Raw genomic sequence first — 25514 nt, forward strand, 5'->3', positions numbered from 1 at the left:
CCAACTACAAAGAGTAGCCCGCAACCATAACACCATTCATTCATTCTGCCCCAGTTTTGCAATATAAAACGATAGCAGATAATGTTATTTTAACCCTTTGAGTGCTGTAATTTTTCCCACCAAAATTATAGTGATACATTTTACCAATTTTTAAAAAATTTTTTGTAATTCTTTTGAAAATTTTGGACCAGGTGGACTGTATTTATCATAAATTCAAGTTTTTGATCAATTTTTTAGGAAAAATCAGAACAAAATGTTTGGAACTAAAAAATTGTTTGGGTTATATTTTTATGAAGGCAACAAAAATTGACTTTGGCGCTCAAAGGGTTAACAACTGAATGCTTGGCCGGACTAGAATCCATTGTTCAATAAGCACACATACCATAAACAATACTAACATACTCTAGGTAGAAGAAGAACATGTACTCGTTTCATAAAACCAGTCCATCAAGGACTCTGATACAACAAGTCGATGCCAAATTTTCCTTTAGATCACGTGCTTTAAGAATAAAAACGCCAAAAATCATACTCTACTATGTATCTGATTGTTTAAAATATGAAATTAGACATTCATATATGGTATTGCTGCCCTAAAAATCCCTAACAGTACAATGGCAAATAATTAACAACTTTTATAGTTTTTAGTTCATTTGCCTAACAAAAGGTATCTGTAACGATTGCTTCCCTGTCGGAAAACACATGAAACCTAGTACCTGTTTTCGTTGATTTTATTGCAGTGATATTTGGTTTATGCGTGATAAATTGACAATTTAGTATTGCTTCGCGTCGTTTTACGATGTTTCCGAAACAATATGCAACAATAAAAACGGTAAACATTTCAAATTGGGTTGCGAGAGCAAGTTCGGCACCTTGTTGACATTTTGTACATATAAACATTGTCCCCTAGCCGCTCTGCAGTCGATGATATGACACATAATTGTGACATCAACTCGAAAAATTTCCAGTGCAATAGAACAATACATTTGTAAGAACGTTGACTTGGGCAAGTACAGACCAGGATATGGGAAATCTACACCGATACAGCAGTGCATATGCATTCTACGGTGCATGAATTACCGATTACTAATATTCATATTTGATCCATTTAATTTGACTTGTTAAGATCTGAAATATAGAGAAAAGTGATACTGCTGCTTAGCGATTACAACTTCGGAACCCCCATAAACAAAAAGCGCCACCACCGAAGATTCGGCCAGGTGATTCAACCTTGTGAAGAGTCCCCTGTTCGTTATCAGTCACCATGCACGCATATTCTTACCTCTAGGGACGATAACCAACCTTCGGAATTCAACGAGTTATGATACTCAGTACAAACGTCAGTCAAACATTTCAACGGTCTGATAAAAAAATATTAACATGTCTGATTCCAACAGACTTCACATGGCAACACTTGGTCTGGCGGAGGCAGTGAGTCTCAGAGTTGACTTTGTACAGCGTCCCCACTACTGGGACTGCGTAGTAGCCGTCAGTTGTAGCCGTCTTCAAAACTGTACTGCCGGGGGAGGCTCTAGACTAGAAAAGAAAAGGAAACTGGAGAACAGAGTTTATGAAACAAATCTGCTGGAGATATTGAAAACATTTATTATTAATTTGTTATATATATATATATATATATATATATATATATATATATATATATATATAATATATATATATATATATATAAAAGGGATGCAGGAGAATGATTTTACAATTTCCTCTCTACAACGTTGTTTCGTGAGTCGCGAAACTCACTCATCAGGAGACTAGACTGGAGTGAATCTACTCTGTAACTTCGTGTCTGGACTTGTGGAGCCTCAAAATGAATTGCTGTCGGTTATGGCTGATTCACTCCAGTCTAGTCTCCTGATGAGTGAGTTTCGCGACTCACGAAACAACGTTGTAGAGATGAAATTGTAAAATCAATTCTCCAGCATCCCTTATATACCTCGCTCTACTTTTGTATTGAGCACTTTGTATCGGACAAGTCGAACCGCAATACTTCGTATATATATATATATATATATATATATATATATATATATATATAATATATATATATATATATATATATATATATATATATATATATATATGTATGTATTAAAAAATGTTAATAAGTTTTCACCCTTACGACATAAAACGCAGTATCAAATTCTCTTCAATTGCAATGACGCAAATATTTTACGACTTAAAGCCCCCACTCAATTATCAGATTTATCTAATATAAATATTATTTCCTTGATAAATATTCAATGGAAAACATCAGAATGACAAACTGTTAATGGTAGTTGACATATTTGCTAATGCGAGAGCCTGGGATTGAGAAGGGCGCCTTTAAGAATAACTTCAAGAGCTTAACAAGGAAAGTTTCACTTGATGTTGGCTCAAAACGTTCAAAAAGCTATGGTTGTCGGATCCGTGCGGTTGCGACTTTTCTGACATATATATGTGAGATGCATTGTCTTGCCTAAAAAAATATTGAATCAGAACGTAGATTCCACACGATTTAAATTTCACAATGTAGAGTACAGAAAGTAATTTGTCATGACTTTCTATGCTTTCCGTATGTGTATACCATGAGTATTCCGTTAGCGAAGTGCAGATAACGATGGTTTTCTAACAATTGGCAAAGTCGCTTGCCTGACGGTGATAGACAGCCGTAACCGACAGCAATTCATTTTGAGGCTCCGCAAGCAGATTCTAAACTAGACGAGGAGACGCTTGACAGCAACCAAACAAACTGAAAGAGTACAGTTCCATTTCATCAGGGTTATCTCTAAGCTATACTGCCTGGCTAGACAGTCACCAAGGTGAAAGTCTACTCCCTTCCCTGCAGATCTACCTTCTTGAAGTGAAAGTATTGAAAGCGAGGTGAATGCAATGATATATTGCTTAAACTGTCAAACAGAAAATTACTTAGCAATATATCGGAATAGTAAAGGCGACTTTTCTTCTCAGACACGTTCGACGTTATTTGGTCGGTTCTGTATACTTTTAGAGGTCGGTCACATTTATCAGAAACTGAAAACATGATTAAAGATTACCATCCCCTCTGTATTACCCTATTTGTAACAATCAACCCTATTTGTAACAAAATTCAATTTTCAAAAAACTTTGCCGTATATGTTGAAATATTAATAAAATATGCATAATTGTATGTTTGAGGGCAATTTTCTTTTTTTTTCCTTGTCAAAACTCATTTTTCCGAAACTGCTTTTGTTACAAATTGGGTTGATTGTTACAAATAGGGGTGGCATGTGTCAACCCTATTTGTAACAATCAACCCTATTTGTAACAAAACCTCAGTTTCAAAGAAACTTGGCCGTATTTGATGAAATCTTGATGAAATATACATATTAGTATGTTCGGGGGCAATTTTCTTTGTTTTCCTTGTTGAAACTCATTTTTCCGAAAATGCTCGTGAGATTAAATTTCGTTGTGCAGGTTCCTAGGGATAAGAGCCCTACTCGTAAGATATAATCAAGTCGTGCAGATATATGCCAAAGGTTTGTTTTGGGGCAATTTTCACCATTTTCGGTCAAAAATGTTAAAAATCTTGTTTTCTGACCGAAATCATACTAAACCTATATGGGGTTAACTTTTGTTACAAATAGGGTTGATTGTTACAAATAGGGTTGACGTGTCAACCCTATTTGTAACAATCAACCCTATTTGTAACAAAATTTAACCAACTTGAAACTAAACCTAATTTTCTACAAAACTTGGCCGTATTTGATGAAATCTTGATGAAATGTACATATTAGTATGTTTTGGGGCAATTTTTATTTTTTCCTTGTCGAAACTCATTTTTTCCGAAAATGCTCGTTAGATTAACTTTCGTTGTGCAGGTTGCCTAGTATAAGAGGCCTACTCGTACGATATAATCGAGTTGTGCAGATAGATTTGTTTCGGGGCAATTTTCCCCAATTTCGGTCGAAAATGTTAAAAATCTTGTTTTCTGACCGAAATCATACTAAACCTATATGGGGTTAACTTTTGTTACAAATTTGGTTGATTGTTACAAATAGGGTTGACCTGTCAACCTATTTGTAACAATCAACCCTATTTGTAACAATCAACCCTATTTGTAACAAAATTTAACCAACTTGAAACAAACCTAATTTTCAAAAAACTTGGCCGTATTTGATGAAATCTTGATGAAATATACATATTAGTATGTTCGGGGGCAATTTTCCTTGTTTTTTCCTTGTCGAAACTCATTTTTTCTTAAACTACTCATTAGATAAAATTTCGGCGTGCAGGTTTCTAGGGATAAAAGGTCTCCATCTCAGAGGTAATCATGTTTTTCAGATACATGCCAAAATTTGGTGGGGGCATCAGTCACTAATTTTGGTCTAAAATGCAAAACAAATCTTCTTTTCTGACAGAAGTCATACTAACCCTATTTGTATCAAAAGTTAACGCTATTTGTAACACTTAAAACATAAATTTTGCTCTTCCAATAACATGGTTTCAAAATAGGGCAGTTAGGTCGGCTGGTTTTTTTTTCCCCAATATTTTTTTTAAAATATGCACTTTCAGGGTTCAGGGCGATCTAACACTTACCACAACATTTCCAGAAAAAGCGTATCATACATATTAAAGGACTAATTACATAAAAGACGTCGACGTCCCAAGCAAAAGATCAAATATCAGGTGACGAACACGTGATTTTACGGGGGTTTTCTGTCTTTTTGTTTCTTCCGTGTTTACGTTGCTAAAAAGTTTAGGGTCGCAGTCTAAAAAATAGGGTAAGTCGGGTTATCGGAACAGGACAACTTTTTTCTTTTGCCTATCCTATCCATCTGCAGGCCACCGAGACTTTGGTCGGCCTCTGTAAAGGATGCTTCATAGTAACTTAAATCATCATCAAACTTTAAATTTTAAAAACTTTCAATCACGTCGCCCTCGAGTTCTATATTTTTTTCCTCCTTCAGTCGTATTTTTCTCTGTATTACACCCTAATAATGCCGTACAGCAATGACATGCCGTAAAATCGATAATTTTATCAAGCTTCAGCAGCCGAAAACCATATGGAATTAAGGCAGAAAGGACCCATCATGTAGTTACTCATAACCCAAGCCAGGCACAGATAAGTGAGACACTACACATACGGTGTCCAAAGTTAGAGAGTGGAGTCGTTTATGTTCCAGATACCTTCGATCTGGTATTTGACCTTATAGTATCGGTCACCCAAATAACCGAGTAGTTCAGAATATCATAAAAATATAATCAAGTGCATTGTTTAGAATTCGAGGGACATATACTTCTCGATCTTAGTAATCATAATGTTATTGAATGTTATCGTGATTCCTATGAACATAAAAAGTAGAGATGAAACGTGATTCTGAAGAGTATTCAGAATGAAAATCTCCGAATCTAAGAAGTGGTGCGGCCGATGCAGATAATAACATCGTTTATGATAGTCTACCTCTTGAGGTTTATGATACGAAATATGCCATGCACTTGACTCATCCCTTCATCAAAGGTCATAGGGTTACTTATCCATCAGCGCTCGGCAGCAACATCGAGTGGGAAATTACCCTTGTGTCTCTGTCTCCTAGTTAATTGTCAGTGAAAATCTCCCTACAGCAGGTTATACAAACTGACGAATATTCAATTTGAATATTAAAATGGTTGTAGACTTCATGACACTACTGACACTGGAAATGCATTCAACATTTGAATTTACAGTTGAGAAATACCTAAAAAAACAACATTTTCCGACGTTGAAATATTTCAGGGCTAAAAGCAAAACTAAGAAATCATTCTTGATATTAAAACAAATGCAAAACCAACTGGAACGTTCAATGCCTGCTCAGAGGATCAACCAAAACCAACCTTTAAGGGACCCATCAAAGGCAAAATTCTTAGATACTCGCCTACATGCAATACCCAATCGATTTCAAGAAAAAATGTAGCATTCTTCACAAGCAAATTAATAGACAGAGAATGCACGGCAACATAAACCAAACCGAAACCATACTCAAAACCGTAAATAGAAAAAACAAACAAACAAACATTCACAACATAAAATGACTTGATCTTCACAACAACATTTAGGCTCAACACATATCAAAACAAAGGATAAAAAAGAAAGCCCGTCAAAATATTTGGAAGAACTTGATAAGTGGGAAGCAATAAAAACCCTTTTGCCGAAACAACCAACAAGAGCCTACAATAAACAACAAGTGTATAAATTAAAGCGCGGCATTGAGGGTTAAAATGAATCCAAACAAATGCCAAGGCCGGGTCTGTGATGAATTATCTGAAAATTAGGTAAAACGTCACCACAAGGAACCTTCATACGAAATGTCAAAGCAATAGGACGAGTAGATTCTAAGAAGAAGATTTTTGACTGTTTTTTTTTAGCAAAAATGGCGAAATTGCCAAAAAAGAGTCGTGCATAGATCAGCACAATTCAATACGTCTTGAAGGAATTATCTCCAGAAACCTGTATACCAAATTTCAAACAAACCACCTCGCAATTTTAGAAAAAATATTTTTTTGAAAAACGACATATTTCCCCAAAATATAGACCTAAATACGCATATTTCATCAAGATTTCATCAAATACGGCCAAGTTTTTTGAAAATTAGGTTTTTTTTACAAAATTATTAATTTTGTTACAAATAGGGTTGATTGTTACAAATAGGGTGATTGTTACAAATAGGGTTGACACGTCAACCCTATTTGTAACAATCAACCCAATTTGTAACAAAAGTTAACCCCATATAGGTTTAGTATGATTTCGGTCAGAAAACAAGATTTTTAACATTTGTGACCGAAAATGGTGAAAATTGCCCCGAAACAAACCTTTGGCATGTATCTGCACAACTCGATTATATCTTACGAGTAGGCCTCTTATACTAGGCAACCTGCACAACGAAAGTTAATCAAACGAGCATTTTCGGAAAAAATAAGTTTCGACAAGTAAAAAATAAAAATTGCCCCAAAACATACTAATATGTATATTTCATCAAGATTTCATCAAATACGGCCAAGTTTTGTAGAAAATTAGGTTTTTGTTTCAAGTTGGTTAAATTTTGTTACAAATAGGCTTGATTGTTACAAATAGGGTTGATTGTTACAAATAGGGTTGACACGTCAACCCTATTTGTAACAAACCCTATTTGTAACAAAAGTTAACCCCATATAGGTTTGTATGATTTCTGTCAGAAAACAAGATTTTTAACATTTGTGACTGAAAATGGTGAAAATTGCCCCGAAACAAACCTTTGGCATGTATCTGCACAACTCGATATATCTTACGAGTAGGCCTCTTATACTAGGCAAGCTGCACAACGAAAGTTAATCTAACGAGCATTTCCGGAAAAAATGAGTTTCGACAAGGAAAAAATAAAAATTGCCCCAAATCATACTAATATGTATATTTCATCAAGATTTCATCAAATACGGCCAAGTTTTTTTTGAAAATTAGGTTTTGTTTCAAGTTGGTTAACTTTTGTTACAAATAGGGTTGATTGTTACAAATAGGGTTGACACGTCAACCCTATTTGTAACAATCAACCCAATTTGTAACAAAAGTTAACCCCATATAGGTTTAGTATGATTTCGGTCAGAAAACAAGATTTTTAACATTTTCGACCGAAAATGGTGAAAATTGCCCCGAAAAAGCCTTTGGCATGTATCTGCACAACTCGATTATATCTTACGAGTAGGCCTCTTATACTAGGCAACCTGCACAACGAAAGTTAATCAAACGAGCATTTTCGGAAAAAATAAGTTTCGACAAGTAAAAAATAAAAATTGCCCCAAAACATACTAATATGTATATTTCATCAAGATTTCATCAAATACGGCCAAGTTTTGTAGAAAATTAGGTTTTTTGTTTCAAGTTGGTGGTTAAATTTTGTTACAAATGGGCTTGATTGTTACAAATAGGGTTGATTGTTACAAATAGGGTTGACAGGTCAACCCTATTTGTAACAATCAACCCAATTTGTAACAAAAGTCAACCCAATATAGGTTTAGTATGATTTCGGTCAGAAAATAAGATTTTTAACATTTTTGACCGAAATTGGTGAAAATTGCCCCGAAACAAAGCTATCTGCACAACTCGATTATATCTTACGAGTAGGCCTCTTATACTAGGCAACCTGCACAACGAAAGGTAATCTAACGAGCATTTCGGAAAAATGAGTTTCGACAAGGAAAAAATAAAAATTGCCCAAAACATACTAATATGTACATTTCATCAAGATTTCATCAAATACGGCCAAGTTTTGTAGAAAATTAGGTTTAGTTTCAAGTTGGTTAACTTTTGTTACAAATAGGGTTGATTGTTACAAATAGGGTTGACAGGTCAACCCTATTTGTAACAATCAACCCAATTTGTAACAAAAGTTAACCCCATATAGGTTTAATATGATTTCGGTCAGAAAACAAGATTTTTAACATTTGTGACCGAAAATGGTGAAAATTGCCCCAAAACAAACCTTGGCATGTATCGGCACGACTTGATTATATCTTACGAGTAGGCCTCTTATCCCTAGGAACCTGCACAACGAAATTTAATCTCACGAGCATTTTCGGAAAAATGAGTTTCAACAAGGAAAACAAAGAAAATTGCCCCCGAACATACTAATATGTATATTTCATCAAGATTTCATCAAATACGGCCAAGTTTCTTTGAAATTGAGGTTTTGTTACAAATAGGGTTGATTGTTACAAATAGGGTTGACACATGTCACCCTATTTGTAACAATCAACCCAATTTGTAACAAAAGCAGTTTCGGAAAAATGAGTTTTGACAAGGAAAAAAAAAAGAAAATTGCCCTCAAACATACAAATATGCATATTTTATTAATATTTCAACATATACGGCAAAGTTTTTTGAAAATTAAATTTTGTTACAAATAGGGTTGATTGTTACAAATAGGGGTAATACACCCTCCAGCTCCGTTTAATGGTAGAACAAATGTACAATACGATGGCATCATTTCTGGTACGCACCTAAATACACCTTGCAACTCTTTCCATCCAAATACTCAGAGCTGATACTAGTCATAGTGAGCACACTGACGCAATCGACTTTGGTCAACACAAAAATCTGCATGTGGCCACACTCACACTTAAGTAATCCCTATAGGGCTTCTAAAAGATCACAATGTGTATATACAGCGTCAGTTGTAATCACACGGAAGATCACACATCCTATATTCAGAGTGTAATCTGTCAATAAACTCTAGGCACATCATATCGTGATATAGAAAAGAGGTAAGGGACAGATTAGATGAACTAAAATCTCTGTGATACCACAGGGTCAGGCAAAGATATATATTGATATAATGAATAACATTAAATATTTTGACAAAAGTAAGCCTGAACTACGTGCCTATTTATTCCCTTCCAATCTCTCTGCATATAGTCCAAATCCAGTATCTGCTAAAGCCCAACCTAATTGTTTTCATGTCATTAATTATTGCAGACTATTTTCTTTGAAATGCCACACAGAGATATAGTTAGGGGCTAGATGGGCACACATATTTTATCAAAGTGTTTAAAAATAAATATGTTATCATCAGATTACAGCGCGCTGTAATGAATCACTAAAGTGTCTGCCGGACCATGTAGTGGTACGTACACTATGTTCTGGTCAACCACTCTGTCACTTACCATATTCACGACGCATGTGCACGACGCAATGTACTTTAAACAGATTAAGTCAATAGTTATTTTAGACGGCGACACTGATGTCGTACCTATCCTACTCTATTATAGACAAATCTATTGAATCGCATCTGCAACTGTCACCATAGGTAAGTCCACTTTCGAAAGACATCGGTTGAACTTGATGTTAGTTTTCACAGACACCCTGACTGACAAAGTTGACTTTGACAGCATATACGACAAGCCACTCGGAGCCATACGCTACCGTCATGCTTTGCTTAATCCCGTTCGATCCTGGCAAAGGGCATCAAGGTATCGTAATTTACATAGTCAATGATAAACCACCAAGAGCGGCACTGTATATTGCTACTCATTCCTGTTATTCTTATCTTCTGTTCTTTATTCCCCAAGAAGTGGGTGCATTTGTCGGCATAAAGTAAATATTTTACCCGTTCTTCCAGATGTCGAAGCTCTAAAATAAAAACATTGACAGTGGTGTTGAGTTGGTGTTCGCCATTCTGCGATTGATGCCTTACGTCATGTCATGAAAATCGATCCATGGTAAGGTAGAATGCACCACGGGGACAGACATCTGGACATTGAAACATTTGCAATTCCTTCCTGATCTACCACTTGTCGGGGTTCATTTTAAAGTTTTTGGTGTAAGAAAACTATTCAATGTCTTGGCGTTTTGAAAATCGAAAATTTTATTTTTCCCCATAGAGCTAACACGGGGATAGCGGCCATTTTGAACTTTTGATTTCAAATATCAGTAAATCTTGGGAATTCGTTTCTCTCGTACCAAAATTTGCATGAACACCCCTCCCCCATTTTTATTCTTGATTTTGAAAGAGAATGGTTGAAAGATTCCTTGAGGAAAGTTTGAGCAAAAGTTTAAGTCTTTCACTTTTGAGGCGCATACTACCTTAAATAGGAGATTAGATAGCGTAAAGTGTGGTCTGTGAAGAGTTTGCAAGGCTTACAAACACCTTTGCTCTTTCAGCATTGGAAAGCTGTTCCTTGAATTTTCCACACTGTCAATATGTAAATTTATGTAAATTACCCAAAACTGTGGCATGGGTTACTCGTGTTGCAGGTTGTGCTATAATAAATCTCTGTAATAGCGCTTGAATATTATCGACTAAACAGGTCAAATTGGTATTTTTGATAAGATTGTCGACGTGTTCCCCGTACTCACGATGTGAAAATAATCATATCATTGGACACTAATCGTGATCAAGTCACGTCCATTCGCACGAGTGTACCGTGAAAGGGCATACACCTCACAGACCCACAATGGTCATACAAATGAAATAATATTTGACCATAATAGCATGTTGACAGCATGTCATTCATCTTGGTCATGATGCTAAAATTTACATGTCGCTTTTAATGTGGTGTTCAACGATTCGGCCAATAAACGAGTGCGGTCCAGCGAAAGTGAGTTTGAAATCACGTGAGACTCATTTCTAACTCGAACAGCGAACTGTTAGTTTTATGAATGATTTATTTCGAATACAACAGCACTCGAAGTTTTGCTCGTTTTGTCTTTCCGGTACGATGTCAAATATCTTTGTGGGAGTTCACTGCACGCCCTCCACCAAAAGTCACTTTCTTGTTTGACGTGTGTTCATTGCTGTCAAGTTCATCACACTCCTTTATTCCATATACCTCGATAAGATTTTTCCCGGGATTTCCTCCGAATTTAACATGATTCAAAATGTTACGAAAACTTAGGTCCACGGTATTGGTGCAAGCAAATTGTATCGAAGTCTGCCGCCCTCTACGGTGCAGCATTCCTTGCAAAGTAACGGTGATACCAATGTGATGCAAAGTTATTATAACGACCAGTAAGACTGGTCGTTATAATAAATTATATACATTACTTACATAAGTAAGTGTATTTTTTTCAGATCCGCGCACGCGTAGTTTTAGTGTTGTTCGGTAAATAAGAAACATTCAGTGGCAAAACCAAGTCATGACCTTGACTTATACGTAGCAACAAAATATTTCTTTGGGGCAATCACATTACAACCATTGATACATGTGGTGACATACAACGACCATCCTCTAGCATATACAGTGTTGTATGAGAAAACTGTCAAATAAATGCAAAAAGTCTGTGTTATAATTTTGGTGTGTGGTTGTGGCCGCTTATCTGCCCGTGGATTTTAAGCAAGCGAAAAATTAAGAATTAGCTCACTTTGGCCCAATCGGCAATATATTATCAGTAGAGTTCTACCAAATGAGGAGTATTTTCTATAGCTGTAAGACGGCAAAGATCATCGCGATCGTGAGCAAAAATGTTTAGTTATTCGAAAGCATGAAAAGTTTAAGTCGTAAAAACTTAGCGTAGACCCTAGGACAATGTAAGATATTACTTAAAGGGACATAAGCTGTAACTTGTGGCAAGTTTTTCAGTATTCTGCTTCTGTATATCAACTACCGTGTCTGACCCTAATCCGTTTGTCATGATGAAATTCGAGTATTCTTTTTGTCAACACAGCTTGTATGTGTGTAGTTATCATTGTTTATAGTTTACAAATGAATTCTAGTCCCGGGTTGGAATACAATTTTTCAACAGTAATAATGGAGATTATACTCATATAGACTGTGTTGATATGCTAAATAAATGGCATTAAATTACAGTTTAGGGATTCGATGCATAAAGTGAAAGGAAACCACAGAACAAAAATTCTAAAAAAATAGCCACAGATACAGTTTATGGAACTTTAAAATGACGTTTACTGTGGTCCACCTACCAGCAACTGATTCCGAAGATATGCGTTCAAAATATCGTAATTGGGGGGGGGGGGGGTTAGGTAATTAAAGACAAAACTTGTCATGGTTTTGATTTTCACCAGAAAATTATAATTTTGTGTCAGAACAGCCATCTCCTGTTGAAGATATATTTGAACTTTCCGTAGCGTAAGAATTTTGTACGCTGAAAACATTTATAGATCCATGGAACAATGGCCAAATATGTTGAAGGGGTGAACTCTCAAGGTACGTGAACAATACTCACACACGCGCGCACACACATACTGAATACTCATATGTTGTTCGCATTATGGATTCTAACACTTTCAACGAAAAGTTGCTCTTCTGTACTTGCATGGAGAGAGAATTTGTTCGTAGAGTGTGGACATTGTAATCTATACAGGAGCTGTAACTTAACAATCAAGTTCAAATAACCCACGCAGGAGAAGAAAATGTCCGCAAAACTATGCAGGATTTCTGGACTGGTTATTCTCACCACGGAGCATCAGTGAAAGAAATGCTATTGGATTCGGCAGCCGAAGCAATAGCTGACCCGGAGTGCCAAGAAATCTTGTCGATGCTGCCAAACTATGAGGGGAAGAGGATACTAGAACTCGGAGCTGGCATCGGGTGGGTTTTGTGCTACGTAACTTGTTCGAATACCGCAAAAATTACCGCTCGGAATTTTTATGATTTATGATTTCTGATTTATTTCACCTAGAAAAGGTATGATCACAACTTCAAAAACAAATGTGTGTTTGATTGTATACAATCAAACAGTGCTTTCATAACTAGGTGAAAGGCTAGAAAGAAAATAGTCCATTGGAGTTTTTCATTGGCCCACGTCAACCATTCTGTTTCGGAAAAACGTGAACTGTCACAGTATTGCAAGGCTATTGAGCGGAGACGTGATTCGTGTAAGCTAACCTTTGAACTCAAACTATTAGCCAATCGAATATCAGCAAATGTGTAATGCGCGTGCGTATTGTACACAGTAATTGTTATCGGTCGAAACTCCTCAACTCATTAACACAAACAGGAATTCAGGCTGCTGAATTGCTGTCGTCAATCTGTTGTCATTGTTGATAAAATAACTTGAAGGATATGTCTAATATGTATCATGTTGAAAATAAATATCTCTGGAAAGCGATCTTGCTTTTTATCACAATACAATGAAACACAATAAAAACTAATTTACACTATCCGAAGTACGGAACCGAGTTTGCCCTACAAGTGTATGCCTGGAGTGTTCAGCTATTGGCTACGTCATCTCTGTCTTCTCAGCGTGGAGTAGAGAAGCTGTCGAATATTCCTGACATGCGGGTGAGAGGGGGAAGGGTGTAATACGTCAGCCGGTGTACACGGTACTCTTTTTTATTGGGCATTGTAAGATCAGCCCAAGTTTTGTGGATTTTAGTGTGATTTTACTGTATATCATGTCATGTTGGTAGCAACAATAACTTGAATTCGAATTCACTAATGAATATTTTATTTTCAACAAGATACATATTAAAAGTACTCCCTTTTTGTTTCATTAACACAAATAAGAAAAACCAAATTACGACAACTAGAGAAGAGTCAAAGTTCCTCTTTTAGCTAATCGTGCACAGATCTTGAAATTTGACCTGAAAATTAGGACTGATGAAATTTACTGATACCGAACAGCCAGTATACTGTTTCAGAGCAAAATTTAACGGGAAAGAAATATGCTCGGCCATGGCGTGCCCTTTTAGAGGTTAATCTGTTTAATCTAACATGTTTAATTAAAGGAGTGAGATAAGTGTACTGTGATGTTGCCTTTATTTCTTCATTAGTCGTTACACGGGATTCCTCGCCAGAAGGGCAGCACACGTCACGGCGGTGGATTTTACCGAGGCATTCGTCGAGAAGAACAGACAAACCAACGGCCATTTTCAAAACGTGGATTTCGTCCAAGCCGACGTCACCAAGCTAGAACTCTCAGAACACAGGTAAAGGTCTGACTCACGACAAAGTAACGCTAAATTCACATAAAACTTTTCCAAAGATGTAGCGAATGCATTCCATTGTTCCTATGCTTCGTAGTATATTGTGGGATAGAAATAGAGAAAACACATGAGTTTTGTTTGCTTTGCATATGAAAACTAGGAATTCAGTGTTCGCGGTGACTTTTTTCTCCTCGCGTACGGCATACGCATTAGTCTGCTAAAATTGCGTAATGGCGGATTTGAGTGCGTAATTTCACTTCCGCACTCGATTGATGAAAAACTGACTGTAAATATAATGTTCCGTTGAATAAACCTACACTACATATTCGGATTGTACGATGTAACATTATTTTAATGAAAACAGTTTAACGAACAACTTGAACAATGTTGATTCTCAGAAACGTAACAGCGAAGGGTATACATACATGCGACTGTCAAAACACATCGGGCAACCCAAAAGTTAGAGTTATGGAAGCTTATCCAGACACTTCTGCAGTGTTCAAAATTTATCGGGATTCCGTCGAGCTCTACCGATGAATCATTTTTTCACGGACTCGTAGAGCAAAGTTTAAAGAAAACAGATTTGTCTGCTTCGACGCCATGCTGCATGTGTGCTTGATCAAAATTTGGGAACAGCGAGACGTGATGATCGTGCGCGGTTGGCATTTATATAATTTGTCGCAAGATTTCTGTCAATCACTCACTTTGTGTCATAAGTTTCAGAAACTATCGCTCGCCTGAAAATTAGCAACGTAATTCATAGGCACAGCTGACATGATAACGTGCCTAACGTGATAACCTGTGAACTTCGATGCTGATTTTTCAGACAACGCCCAGAGAATCCGAAACTTTCCACACAAAATGAGTGATTGACAGAAATGTGTTGCAACAAATTTCGTCTGGTTGTCGCCTAAGCTCAGTCGTGGGGAGTACTTTCGGTGTTATCCTTTGCGTATAGAAAACGCATAACAATGAAAAAAATGCGTAGGGAGTCAAGTTCAATGCGTAAATACGCACGATTTTTGCGTAAACGCGAACTCTGGAAATGTTTTTTTTATAGTTTTCAATGTCCTTTTCAAAATGATTCCATCAAAATTTGCCAGTGTAACGGTATGCCCCTTGAGCTTTACACGTCCTTGGCAATGCTACCACTGTATACCGTACAGCCATAAGTGTGGCGATTACAGTTATTGTACCGTGTCCAGGAACTTCACGCTGCTTGAAAAACAGAGATGGAAAAAGAAAGAATTGTGAAAAAATATGAGAAACATTTACGGCAATACTTTTGATCAATGTCGACTTCAATATAAATAACACAACTTTTAGTCCTCAATAGGTTTTATGCTATTTGAAATCAAGACTGTAGGAAGAGTGACTTTGACACTGACCTTAATTCTTCTATTATCTTCTCGTTGTGTCTTGCAGCTATGACATTGTGTTTTCAAACTGGTTGATGATGTATTTGACCGATGATGAAGTCTTGGAGTTGTTAAAAAATATTCTTTTGTGGCTCACTGAGGATGGGTATATGTTCTTCAGAGAATCTTGTTACCGCCAAGTGGGTAAGTCAAAATTTACCCGCGAGAGCTTGGTTACGATCTTCCTATAACTTGAAGGATAGAATGCGCTTTGGAGACATTTTTGGACGCTGAAATTTATATATTTTTCTTGTCTAAAGCTTGCTTAGACTCATTTTGAAGGCTTTGGAGCAAATGATATTTTTACCATTTTGTAAAGTTTGTAAAACTCAACAATTTGATTTTTGCCCGATAGAGTTATCACAGATATAGCGGCTTTCGTGAATTTCGAATAATGGTTCATTTTGACTTAATGGTTTCTCATAGCCAAAACTTTGTCCCTAAGTCTTATTCTTGATCGAGTGAGAAGTGTTCAAAGTTTCTTTCAGGAAAGGTTTAGGAAAAATTCACAATTTTCTGTTTCGAGGTAATACGTTTTAAAAGAAATTTCGTGGGCTCGTGTTGCCAGTAGTGTTTAAGAGCCTCACTCTAATTAAAGGTATACAGTCACCTGTAATTTAAATATGCCCATATATGGTCAAAGGGGCGTTCCTTGGTATTCAAGATGCCCATGTGAGGGCGCTGTATTTAAAAAGCGGCCACCCGCTTAAAATCTGTGATTGGTTAGATCACGGTCCCTGTGGTTAGATTTTCTCTTCCATGGTAACTGTGGCAAAATTGGAACAGGTGACAGTATACCATTAAGGGGATCGAATAAACTGCTTTTTTTGTTTCCAATTGCACTTGTTATTCTGAGCGTTTTGAATTCAAAATAATTTGTCGTTAAAATAGAAAAATCAACATTTAGTGATGCAACGGTTATACAGAGAGCCACGTACCTGTCAACATTGTCCAACGATAACGCTCCATATTACGGTAGCGAAGATATCTATCATGCAAAATATATGTCTAATGAAGTTTCGTAAGAGGTTCGCGCACAATTTCAACTAACCTCGAAAGGGAGGGGGTCGATCGTCGGAACTCTGCTCAAGGTTGCCAGGGACCCCTACGACCGATGTAAACACTGTATCTAGGGTACATTGGCGATTACATGTTTGTTAACAATGAATATCGTAAAATTTAAATGTTGCAGCTATGTTGACGTGATGCATCTAGATATCATGCATGAAATAAATTGTTTGTAAACAAGAAAGACGCACACGTGCAGTCCTGACGACCCTTTCCCTTTAATGTAAACGTGTGGGAAATAAATGTTAATATTCCGATGTCTTTAAATACCTGGATGCATCCATTTTGCCCTTTGAATGCTTTTCTCTCGACATTTCTACATGAAAACCGTGCGTCGTTGAAGGTGTTTATCCGCACATTAAGGGATGAAACATAAAAAATACATTTTACCAATCAGGATTTTACATCGTTTCAGTAGGTATAGTAAGAATACTTTTATCCCAGAATTTTGTCAGTGTAAATTGATGTGAACATATTTTTTTTGGCAGAAAACTTTTTAACAATCCCACTCTTGAGATTTTTTTCCATTGCTGACAACCCCCTTCAAAGATATAGTGGTCTGTTCCTTAAAGGTTTGGTATCTTACTATAAACTAACGTTATGCACATATATGTAATTTCAGGTGAATATATTCCTCATGGGACGAATCCTACGCGTTACCGTGACCCATCAGAGTACAACGCACTTCATCATAGCGCATTGGTACCATTGCCAGATGCTGATGGCGCTGCTTCTACAGGATTTCAACTCATTTTCAGTAAAGCTGTGCAGACATACATCAAGGTGAGACTCAGGCAGTTATTTTATGGGAAATTCAAGCTCAATTTTTTCCTTTTGGGTTAAGAAGAGTCTTCAAGAAGTCTGCTCGTCCAATTGCTTTGAAATTTGATTATTCCCGGGACTGTTTTTATTTAGATTTGTGTAATTTATTATTTGCCAAAACTATGCTTTTATATTACTTTTTTCAGTTTTCGTTCATATTAAAGGTGCTATTCACAAAGTACTACTCTGATTGCTCGGAAAATTAGTTTGTCGGGCTCTAAATTGGTTTGCTGGGGTCTCGGTCCTATGTTCTCAATCAGAGTTTTTCACATTGTGACAAGACATTTCCTCAAATGATTACGTGCATATCTGATGTTGCAGATTAGGGTTAGATTCCATACAGTAGGGCTCTGTTCCAGTGACTCTGGTCAAACTGGAGAGCGGTGGCATTAGCGCTGATTTTCATTTTGGCAGGTGAAGAAAACTCAAAGACAGGTCTGCTGGCTGCTACAGAAGAAACAAATCAAAGACAGTGACGGTCGCATTACTCGTCAGTGTTTCCTTGACAACCAACAACGCTCCAAACAGGGAATCCTGCAGTGTGAGATGATATTTGGACATGGCTATGTCAACCACGGGGGACTTGAAACAACCAAGGTAGGATGATGGTCGACTGCGTGACTTAATGTTACAGATTATTGTTTAAGGAAGACCCCATGGCCAGTTTAATATTCCAAGATTACAAATTACTGGATCACCCTAATTATCAATGTTCCAAAATGATGGATCACAATATTTCACTTATCTTAAAAACTGATAGAATATTAGTTTCACTTCCAGCTTTAGTAATTTTCTTGTACTTTTTTTTGCTAGGAGTTGGTTGACATGTTACAGTTACAAGCTGGACAGAGAGTGCTTGATGTTGGATGTGGTCTGGGTGGCGCTGACTTCTACATGGCTGAGGTGGGTCAGGCATCATCAATGTCTGAAATTTTCCACTCATAGATTTACGACTTATACTGTCAACATTTGCACAAGGACTATATAATTTTATTTTTCCCAATGGTCAAGAATCGGTGATTCGTGTTCCTCTGTCCTATCATATGAGTGAAATTCTCCTCTCCCTAAAAATTACGTGAATATTTGTGCTGTGAAAAGGTTTGATATTGTTTTAATTTGTGTCACTGGTGAACTTGAAGGATATACAGGTGCGCTCGACATTACAAAATGTAGCTTATCCAATATCTCAAGTTCGTGTTCATTATCCAGATTATCTTTAACTGAGGTTGAGCTGACACTTGTGACATCACCTATTACATGCCCAGCAGGTATTCTGCCAACAATGTGCTATGGCATTTATATCTGGATTAAACTTCTGTGAGAGAAAGACGCTTTGACAATGTAAAATAGTGGCAGAGGATAAAAGATTATGAGCAGGGATTTTTTGTACCTGTGGTAGTTCCTGTCTTGAACTACCTGTCACTTGGTAATTTCTGCATAATGTCTCTGAATATTGGATGAAACTATAGCAGGAAAAGTGTGACTGAGACAACTATGCTCATTTCATTCCAACTACAAGTTCTTTGGAATGCATGTATGTTCAAGTAAAATACCACACAATTTATTAGGTTACCACTTTGAGTTACACCTAAAGGTATGCGGTCACCTGTTCCAATTTTGCCACAGTTACCATGGAGAGAGAAAATCTAACCAATCACAAATTTTAAGCGGGTGGCCCCTTTTTTAAAACAGCGCCCTCACATGGGCATTTTGAATACCAAGGAATGGCTCTGTGACCATATATGGACATATTCAGACTACAGGTGACTGTATACCTTTAAACACTTAAATGAAAAGTTCAGTTAATGTTGTTCAGAATGAATGATTGATCAATATTTATTATTATTGCTATACACTCTGTAATTACTTTCTCTAGACCAGATTTTACAAGTAGAGTTGTAAGAATCTGAAAGTTTGAATATCTGTCCCAGATGCAGTCTGCTTGAAGGTATTAAACACCTCAAAACTGAAAGTTGACAACTTTTGTTCAGACTTTCTGGACGGTTATTATTTTAACTTGACAGAGTTGTGGTGTAGATGTCCTTGGAGTGGACTTTCTAAGTAATGTAATTGAAACAGCAATGGAAAGAGCTGCCGACAAGACGGAAAATTCACAAGTAAGAAAACTGTTCAATTTCAATTTTCATCCCAGAAAAAACTGCAACAGAGAAACCATTAATGAATTGCAAGCAACTGTAGTAATCTTTCCTAAAATCTGCTGGGGGTAAATTCATTTCAGCGGTTTGGTTGCTGTCTCACAGAAAGTGCCCAGGATCCGAATTCAATGTTTGATAAACAATCACTAGAGATGAGAAAGGAATCGCCCACTGGCTTCAACTTGAGTAGCTGCAGTATTATTAAATACATTGAAATATTAATCAATATAGAAATGCATGCACTTGATATAATTGATAGTGAAAAATATTTTCACATTTTTCATCAGGTACAGTTTGAAGTCTGTGACATCACTAGAAGAGGCTTTGAAGTGGAATCATTCGATCGGACTTACAGCAGAGAGACGATTCTTCATGTTTCTGATAAACGGTCCCTGTTTGCTAACTTTTTTGTGAGTGAAACCTAATATGGAAAACATAAAATTGTTGAACCAACGCCGATTAGATCAAATGTTGTGTGGCTTCTAAGCCAGTGAAAGATTAATTTTTCAGAATCTGCAGGCATATCATCTGCCATTGAGTTTAAAACACATTGGAATAATGCTGAGTACCGAAGAAGCTTGTTGTTTAGCTTTGGTACATGTTGGAATAACCCTAGTATGCCTTCAAATCGATTATGAAATGCAATTTTTGTTTCACCGTTATTCCAGAAATGGACAAAGCCAGGAGGCAAAGTTTTGATCACTGACTACTGCTGCGGTCCACCTGAAAGTCATTCTGAGGAGTTTCAGACATATGTGGCACAACGCGGGTATACTGTATGTACCCCTACTGAGTATGGCAAGGTTTGTGAATCCAGTATTGGGAAACGGGGGAAACTCTCTTAAATGGTGAGATCACTTGTTTATGTAAAATGTATTTCTAATGAAATGTCCTGAAATTCCAATTCTCCTAGCAGTAGAAACAGACAGTCAACCAATTAAATTTTTAGTATTGAGGGAATCAGTCGCAGCTGTGTTATTGCCGTTTCGCTTCATCTGGTATCTGTTGTCTAGCTTCAGGCTGTATGTTTCCAAATACGAGAAGTGCTAAATTTGCATAAGAACGCCTACAGGGATGCCATGGTGACATGATGCACTGTAGTATACAGGAAAACAATCAATGGTTGCACATTTATTAGTACTGTGATAGTTTTCATAAAGTCCAATTACAGCACCATCTATCTCACAATCAATCACCAATGGCAACAACGCAGTGTTTCACCACGCGTTCAAATACGGTTGCCGTTCTTCCCGATGCAAATCCAAATGTAACCTGTCCACCCCGATATCTGTAAACAGGTCCACAGTCACCAATGGTAACAATTGGTGTGGCCCAAACATTAGTGGTTAAAGGGTGAACAAGTCCAATTTTCACGAGCACAAGGCCAGATAGTATTTTAGGATTTACAGAGCCCTGTAGAAGATGTATAGATGTAATACAGTCTTTTCTCTGCGATTGGAAAAATGTACGTCATTTTTTGAGGTCTCCTAGACAACTTTTCATGTCATCTGTCATCAAATATGTAGTCAACTTCTGCCTTATTTGATAAATGACTCGTGATTTCTTTTTACAGTTACTTTCTTCTGCTGGTTTCAGCAATGTCAAAGCTGAAGACAGAACAAATCAGTTTGTCAACATTCTGAGTCAGGAACGAAAGCAATTCATTGAACAGAGAGACGACTTCTTGAAGGTATAATATTACACATTCAAATTTACAAATATCTTATGGTAAGATTCATTGTGACTGATTTAAGAAATACTGACATTACTGAAAGTTTCATATTGCTTAATCCTGAAATCTTTTTTGTCATCCAGACAAACATAAACGGTAAAATCTCTCCACAAAGCAAACAAAAATATGTGGGATCATCAAATGAGCTTAGTATAAAGTTGAGAAGTGTCCCATGTACGCATGTTCAAACTGACACTGGGATTTCAAATTCTGTCATTGATAGTCGATGCTCTTTAAGGCCGGGGACAGGCTTTAGTGTAGATGTGCATCTTTAAAGGTAGAATGTGCCTTTGAGGATAGACATTCAGACTCTCAAACCCGTGCAATACATTTTGGTCTGCCACTTGTGATAACTCATTTTGTAATTATTCATGGAATAAATACAGTTTACACTGGCATATATTTGTGAAAATCGGAAATTTAATTCTTCACCATCGAGTTGACACAGCAATGGCGGCCATTTTTAGTTTCAGGAGTCACTAAATATCGGGGAACTTTGTTTATCTGGTACCAATTTTGCACAGTGACACCTGATATTTTATTCTTGATTTGGTAAGAGAATGGTTCAAAGTTTCCTTAGCAAAATTTGAGGGCGTACTATCATAAAGGGACAAAAGCTTAAAGGTATACAGTCACCTGTAATCTAAATATGCCCATATATGGTCAAAGGGGCGTTCCTTGGTATTCAAAATGCCCATGTGAGGGCGCTGTTTTTTAAAAAGCGGCCACCCGCTTAAAATCTGATTGGTTAGATTTTCTCTTTCCATGGTAACTGTGGCAAAATTGGAACAGGTGACAGTATACCTTTAAACTTTTGATGTATTCATTATATTTGTTACAAAAGACGACACCACTTTTATTTGTCTCCCTAAGAAGTATGTTGAAATGCGAAGTATTAGCTTTGCCAAAACACTGCTCTTATTGGCGAGTGAATTCTAGTCCAGACGAGAATACACTTGTTAACAACAACATTGGGCATGACACTCATACAGGCTGTGTTGACAGGTTGAATATTAGGTATTTCAACGTGACTAAGTAAGTAGAGAATAAGAAATGACAAATTTTACAAACATATACTGCAGAGTATATCAACAGTTACGCCATAATCATGCAATGCTAAGTTGAGACTTGCCAGTGCAGCAGATACAAGCGTTCACACTCCGAGATAAATTCTGGCAATGTTCATAAACTCTGCCACTGAATGATAAGCCCTGTGGTTCTGACCACAGAATTTTTTTATGATTATTTTAATCACAATTCCATTTTCACAAAATTAACGTTCAGCTTATACTCACCATATTCTCAAGGCTGACTGTAAATTTGAAAGTCATCATGAAATTCTATACTTTTTCTTGTCGGTTTGGAAACCCTAGCAATCATTAACTGAATGAAAAAACAGGACAAAACCAGTGTCCTTCATCTATCATGTGAATTCAAGTTAATATTTAAATTGAGATAAAGCTCTATGATATTTCAGTAGGAGGCAGGAGTTGTACAGGTTGTAACTTCTTCGTTGTGCTGCTTTTCCCAGTAGCAGATCTTAAAATTTCACAAAACATGTAACACTAGAGGCCCCACTTGCATATCTGCACATATTTAGTCTTTGGAGTATTTTTTGTCACAAATTTTGATCACTAAATATAGTATTACAAAAAAAACAAGTCATTGACAATGACATAGTCCCCACTTGTAAAAGGAGTATTAGTCTTGATGGGGCAGGGAAATGTGGTCATTAAGAAGTATCACTGGAGTGTATAAGTTCACATCTATGGGCACGTAGGTTTATGTCATTTTTCCCAATTTATAACAAGAGGCATGTTTAAGTTATGGTTCTAAATCGGGAAAAAAGATCAGACCTCTAGCTGTGTTGGCCAGCCAAGAAATACATATGTGCATAATAAATGAGGTACGAGATGTGAAATCTTAAGGTCTAATATCCTATCAAAATTGAAGCGTATAGAACTTGTGGTTACTGAGTTATGCATATATATGTATAATCAAGGTCTAAGGTCATCAAGGTCACGTGACATTTTGAAAAAAAAATTGTATTGCTAAGTTATCCCTATATACCAAAAATCAGACCTCTAGCTCTATTGGCTCGCTCAAAATTAGATATGTGCATAATTGATGAGGTACAGTATGTGGCGTCATAAGGTGTCCCATCATACCATACATGAAGGGTGTAGCACTTGTGTTTACTGAGTTATGGACAAATATGTATATTTGAAGTCAAAGGTCACCAAGGTCACATGACATTTTGTCAAAAAAATTGTAGTGCTAAGTTATCCCTATATACCAAAAATCAGACCTCTAGCTCTATTGGCTCGCTCAAAATTAGATATGCACATAATTAATGAGGTACAATATGTGGCGTCATAAAGTGTCCCATCATACCATACATGAAGGGTGTAGCACTTGTGGTTACTGAGTTATGGACAAATATGTATATTTGAGGTCAAAGGTCACCGAGGTCACGTGACATTTTGTCAAAAAAATTGTAGTGCTAAGTTATCCCTATATACCAAAATCAGACCCTTAGCTCGATACAATAGGTACAATATGTGGCGTCATAAGCTGTCCCATCATACCATATATGAAGGGTGTAGCACTTGTGGTTACTGAGTTATGGACAAATATATATATTTGAGGTCAAAGGTCACCAAGGTCACGTGACATTTTGTCAAAATATCTGAGATATCTGCGTGAACGGATGGACTCACGGATGGACTCACGGATGGACTCATGGACGGACATGACCCAATCTATAAGCCCCCTGGACTTCATCGTGGGGACTAAAAACTGTGTCACTGCATCCTTTTTGCAATATGAATACGATGAGAAACTAAATTTTTATTTTTCTTGGCCTTATACATGGGAGTCTATGGACTGCCTTATACATGGGAGTCTATGGACTGCCTTATACATGGGAGTCTATGGAGACTGCCTTATACATGGGAGTCTATGGAGGTGAAAACTAAAAAGTCCTCTAACACGGCCAAATTTGATCGCATTGTGAAACAAATCGAAGTGCATCTGTATGGGGTAGGGTACTATCCTTGTGCAAAGTTTGAAAGAAATTGACCTGGGCATGTCTGAGATATCTGCGTGAACGGACGGACGCACGGACGGACATGACCAAACCTATAAGTCCCCCCGGACGGTGTCCGTGGGGACTAAACAAGCTCATTAACTCGTGCCTTCATCACTGTTGTCATTAGTATCATCGTCATCATCGTCATCATCATCATCATTGTCACCATCTCTTCTCTAAAACTGTTCCTTAGCAACTGGACTTCTGACATTTCACTAATATTTTTCTTGAACAGGAGTTTTCAGAGGAGGATTATCAGCGCATTGTCGACGGCATGGACAGCAAACTGAAAAGATGCCAGGCTGCAGGTCAACAATGGTGTCTCTTCTATGCAGAAAAACAGTAGTGATATAAAGTTCTTCGAACAGAGACTGAATTTATGACATATGCCCATATCAGGCAATTTTTAATTCTATTCATTTTGTATTCCATATGTGTATCTATTGAGTATGCTTGCAGTCTGCAGAAATCTCGATTCATACAAGTTTAAATATTTAAGTATAGTGCATGGTGTAACTGTGTGAGGCGCTTTTAATTGGAATCTCTTTCATCACAGTGCGATAATTTACCCAGTTGTTTGATGTGAATTGTCACATTTTTACCCTTTGCTGAGAATTCACCATGTGGCCTCCAGGTTATTTGAACATTAACAGTACACAGTCACCTGTAATCTAAACATGCCCATATGTGGTCAAAGGGGTGTTCCTTGGTATTCAAAATACCCATGTGAGGGTGTTGTTTTTAGAAAGCGGCCACCCGCTTAAAATTTATGATTGGTTAGGTTTTCTTTCCATGGTAACTGTGGCAAAATTGGAATAGGTGATAGTATACCTTTAAATTTTGTGTCTCTGTCAGCCTTTTTCG

General features: G+C 37.0%; 1 protein-coding gene across 1 annotated transcript; it reads left to right on the top strand.

Annotated features, from left to right (window-relative positions):
- The first annotated feature begins 12532 nt into the window (after positions 1-12532).
- LOC139140296 (uncharacterized) lies at positions 12533-25045 on the top strand. Its single transcript, XM_070709453.1, has 12 exons — positions 12533-12642; positions 12840-13026; positions 14211-14366; positions 15789-15925; positions 17472-17632; positions 18086-18268; positions 18485-18574; positions 19696-19788; positions 20115-20237; positions 20496-20630; positions 21401-21517; positions 24886-25045. The coding sequence occupies exons 1-12, from the start codon at positions 12609-12611 to the stop codon at positions 24994-24996; spliced, it is 1527 nt and encodes a 508-aa protein (XP_070565554.1). The 5' UTR covers positions 12533-12608; the 3' UTR covers positions 24997-25045.
- The last annotated feature ends 469 nt before the right edge of the window (positions 25046-25514 follow it).

Source organism: Ptychodera flava, chromosome 9 (assembly GCF_041260155.1).
Source record: "Ptychodera flava strain L36383 chromosome 9, AS_Pfla_20210202, whole genome shotgun sequence".
In the NCBI taxonomy this organism is placed as follows: domain Eukaryota; kingdom Metazoa; phylum Hemichordata; class Enteropneusta; family Ptychoderidae; genus Ptychodera; species Ptychodera flava.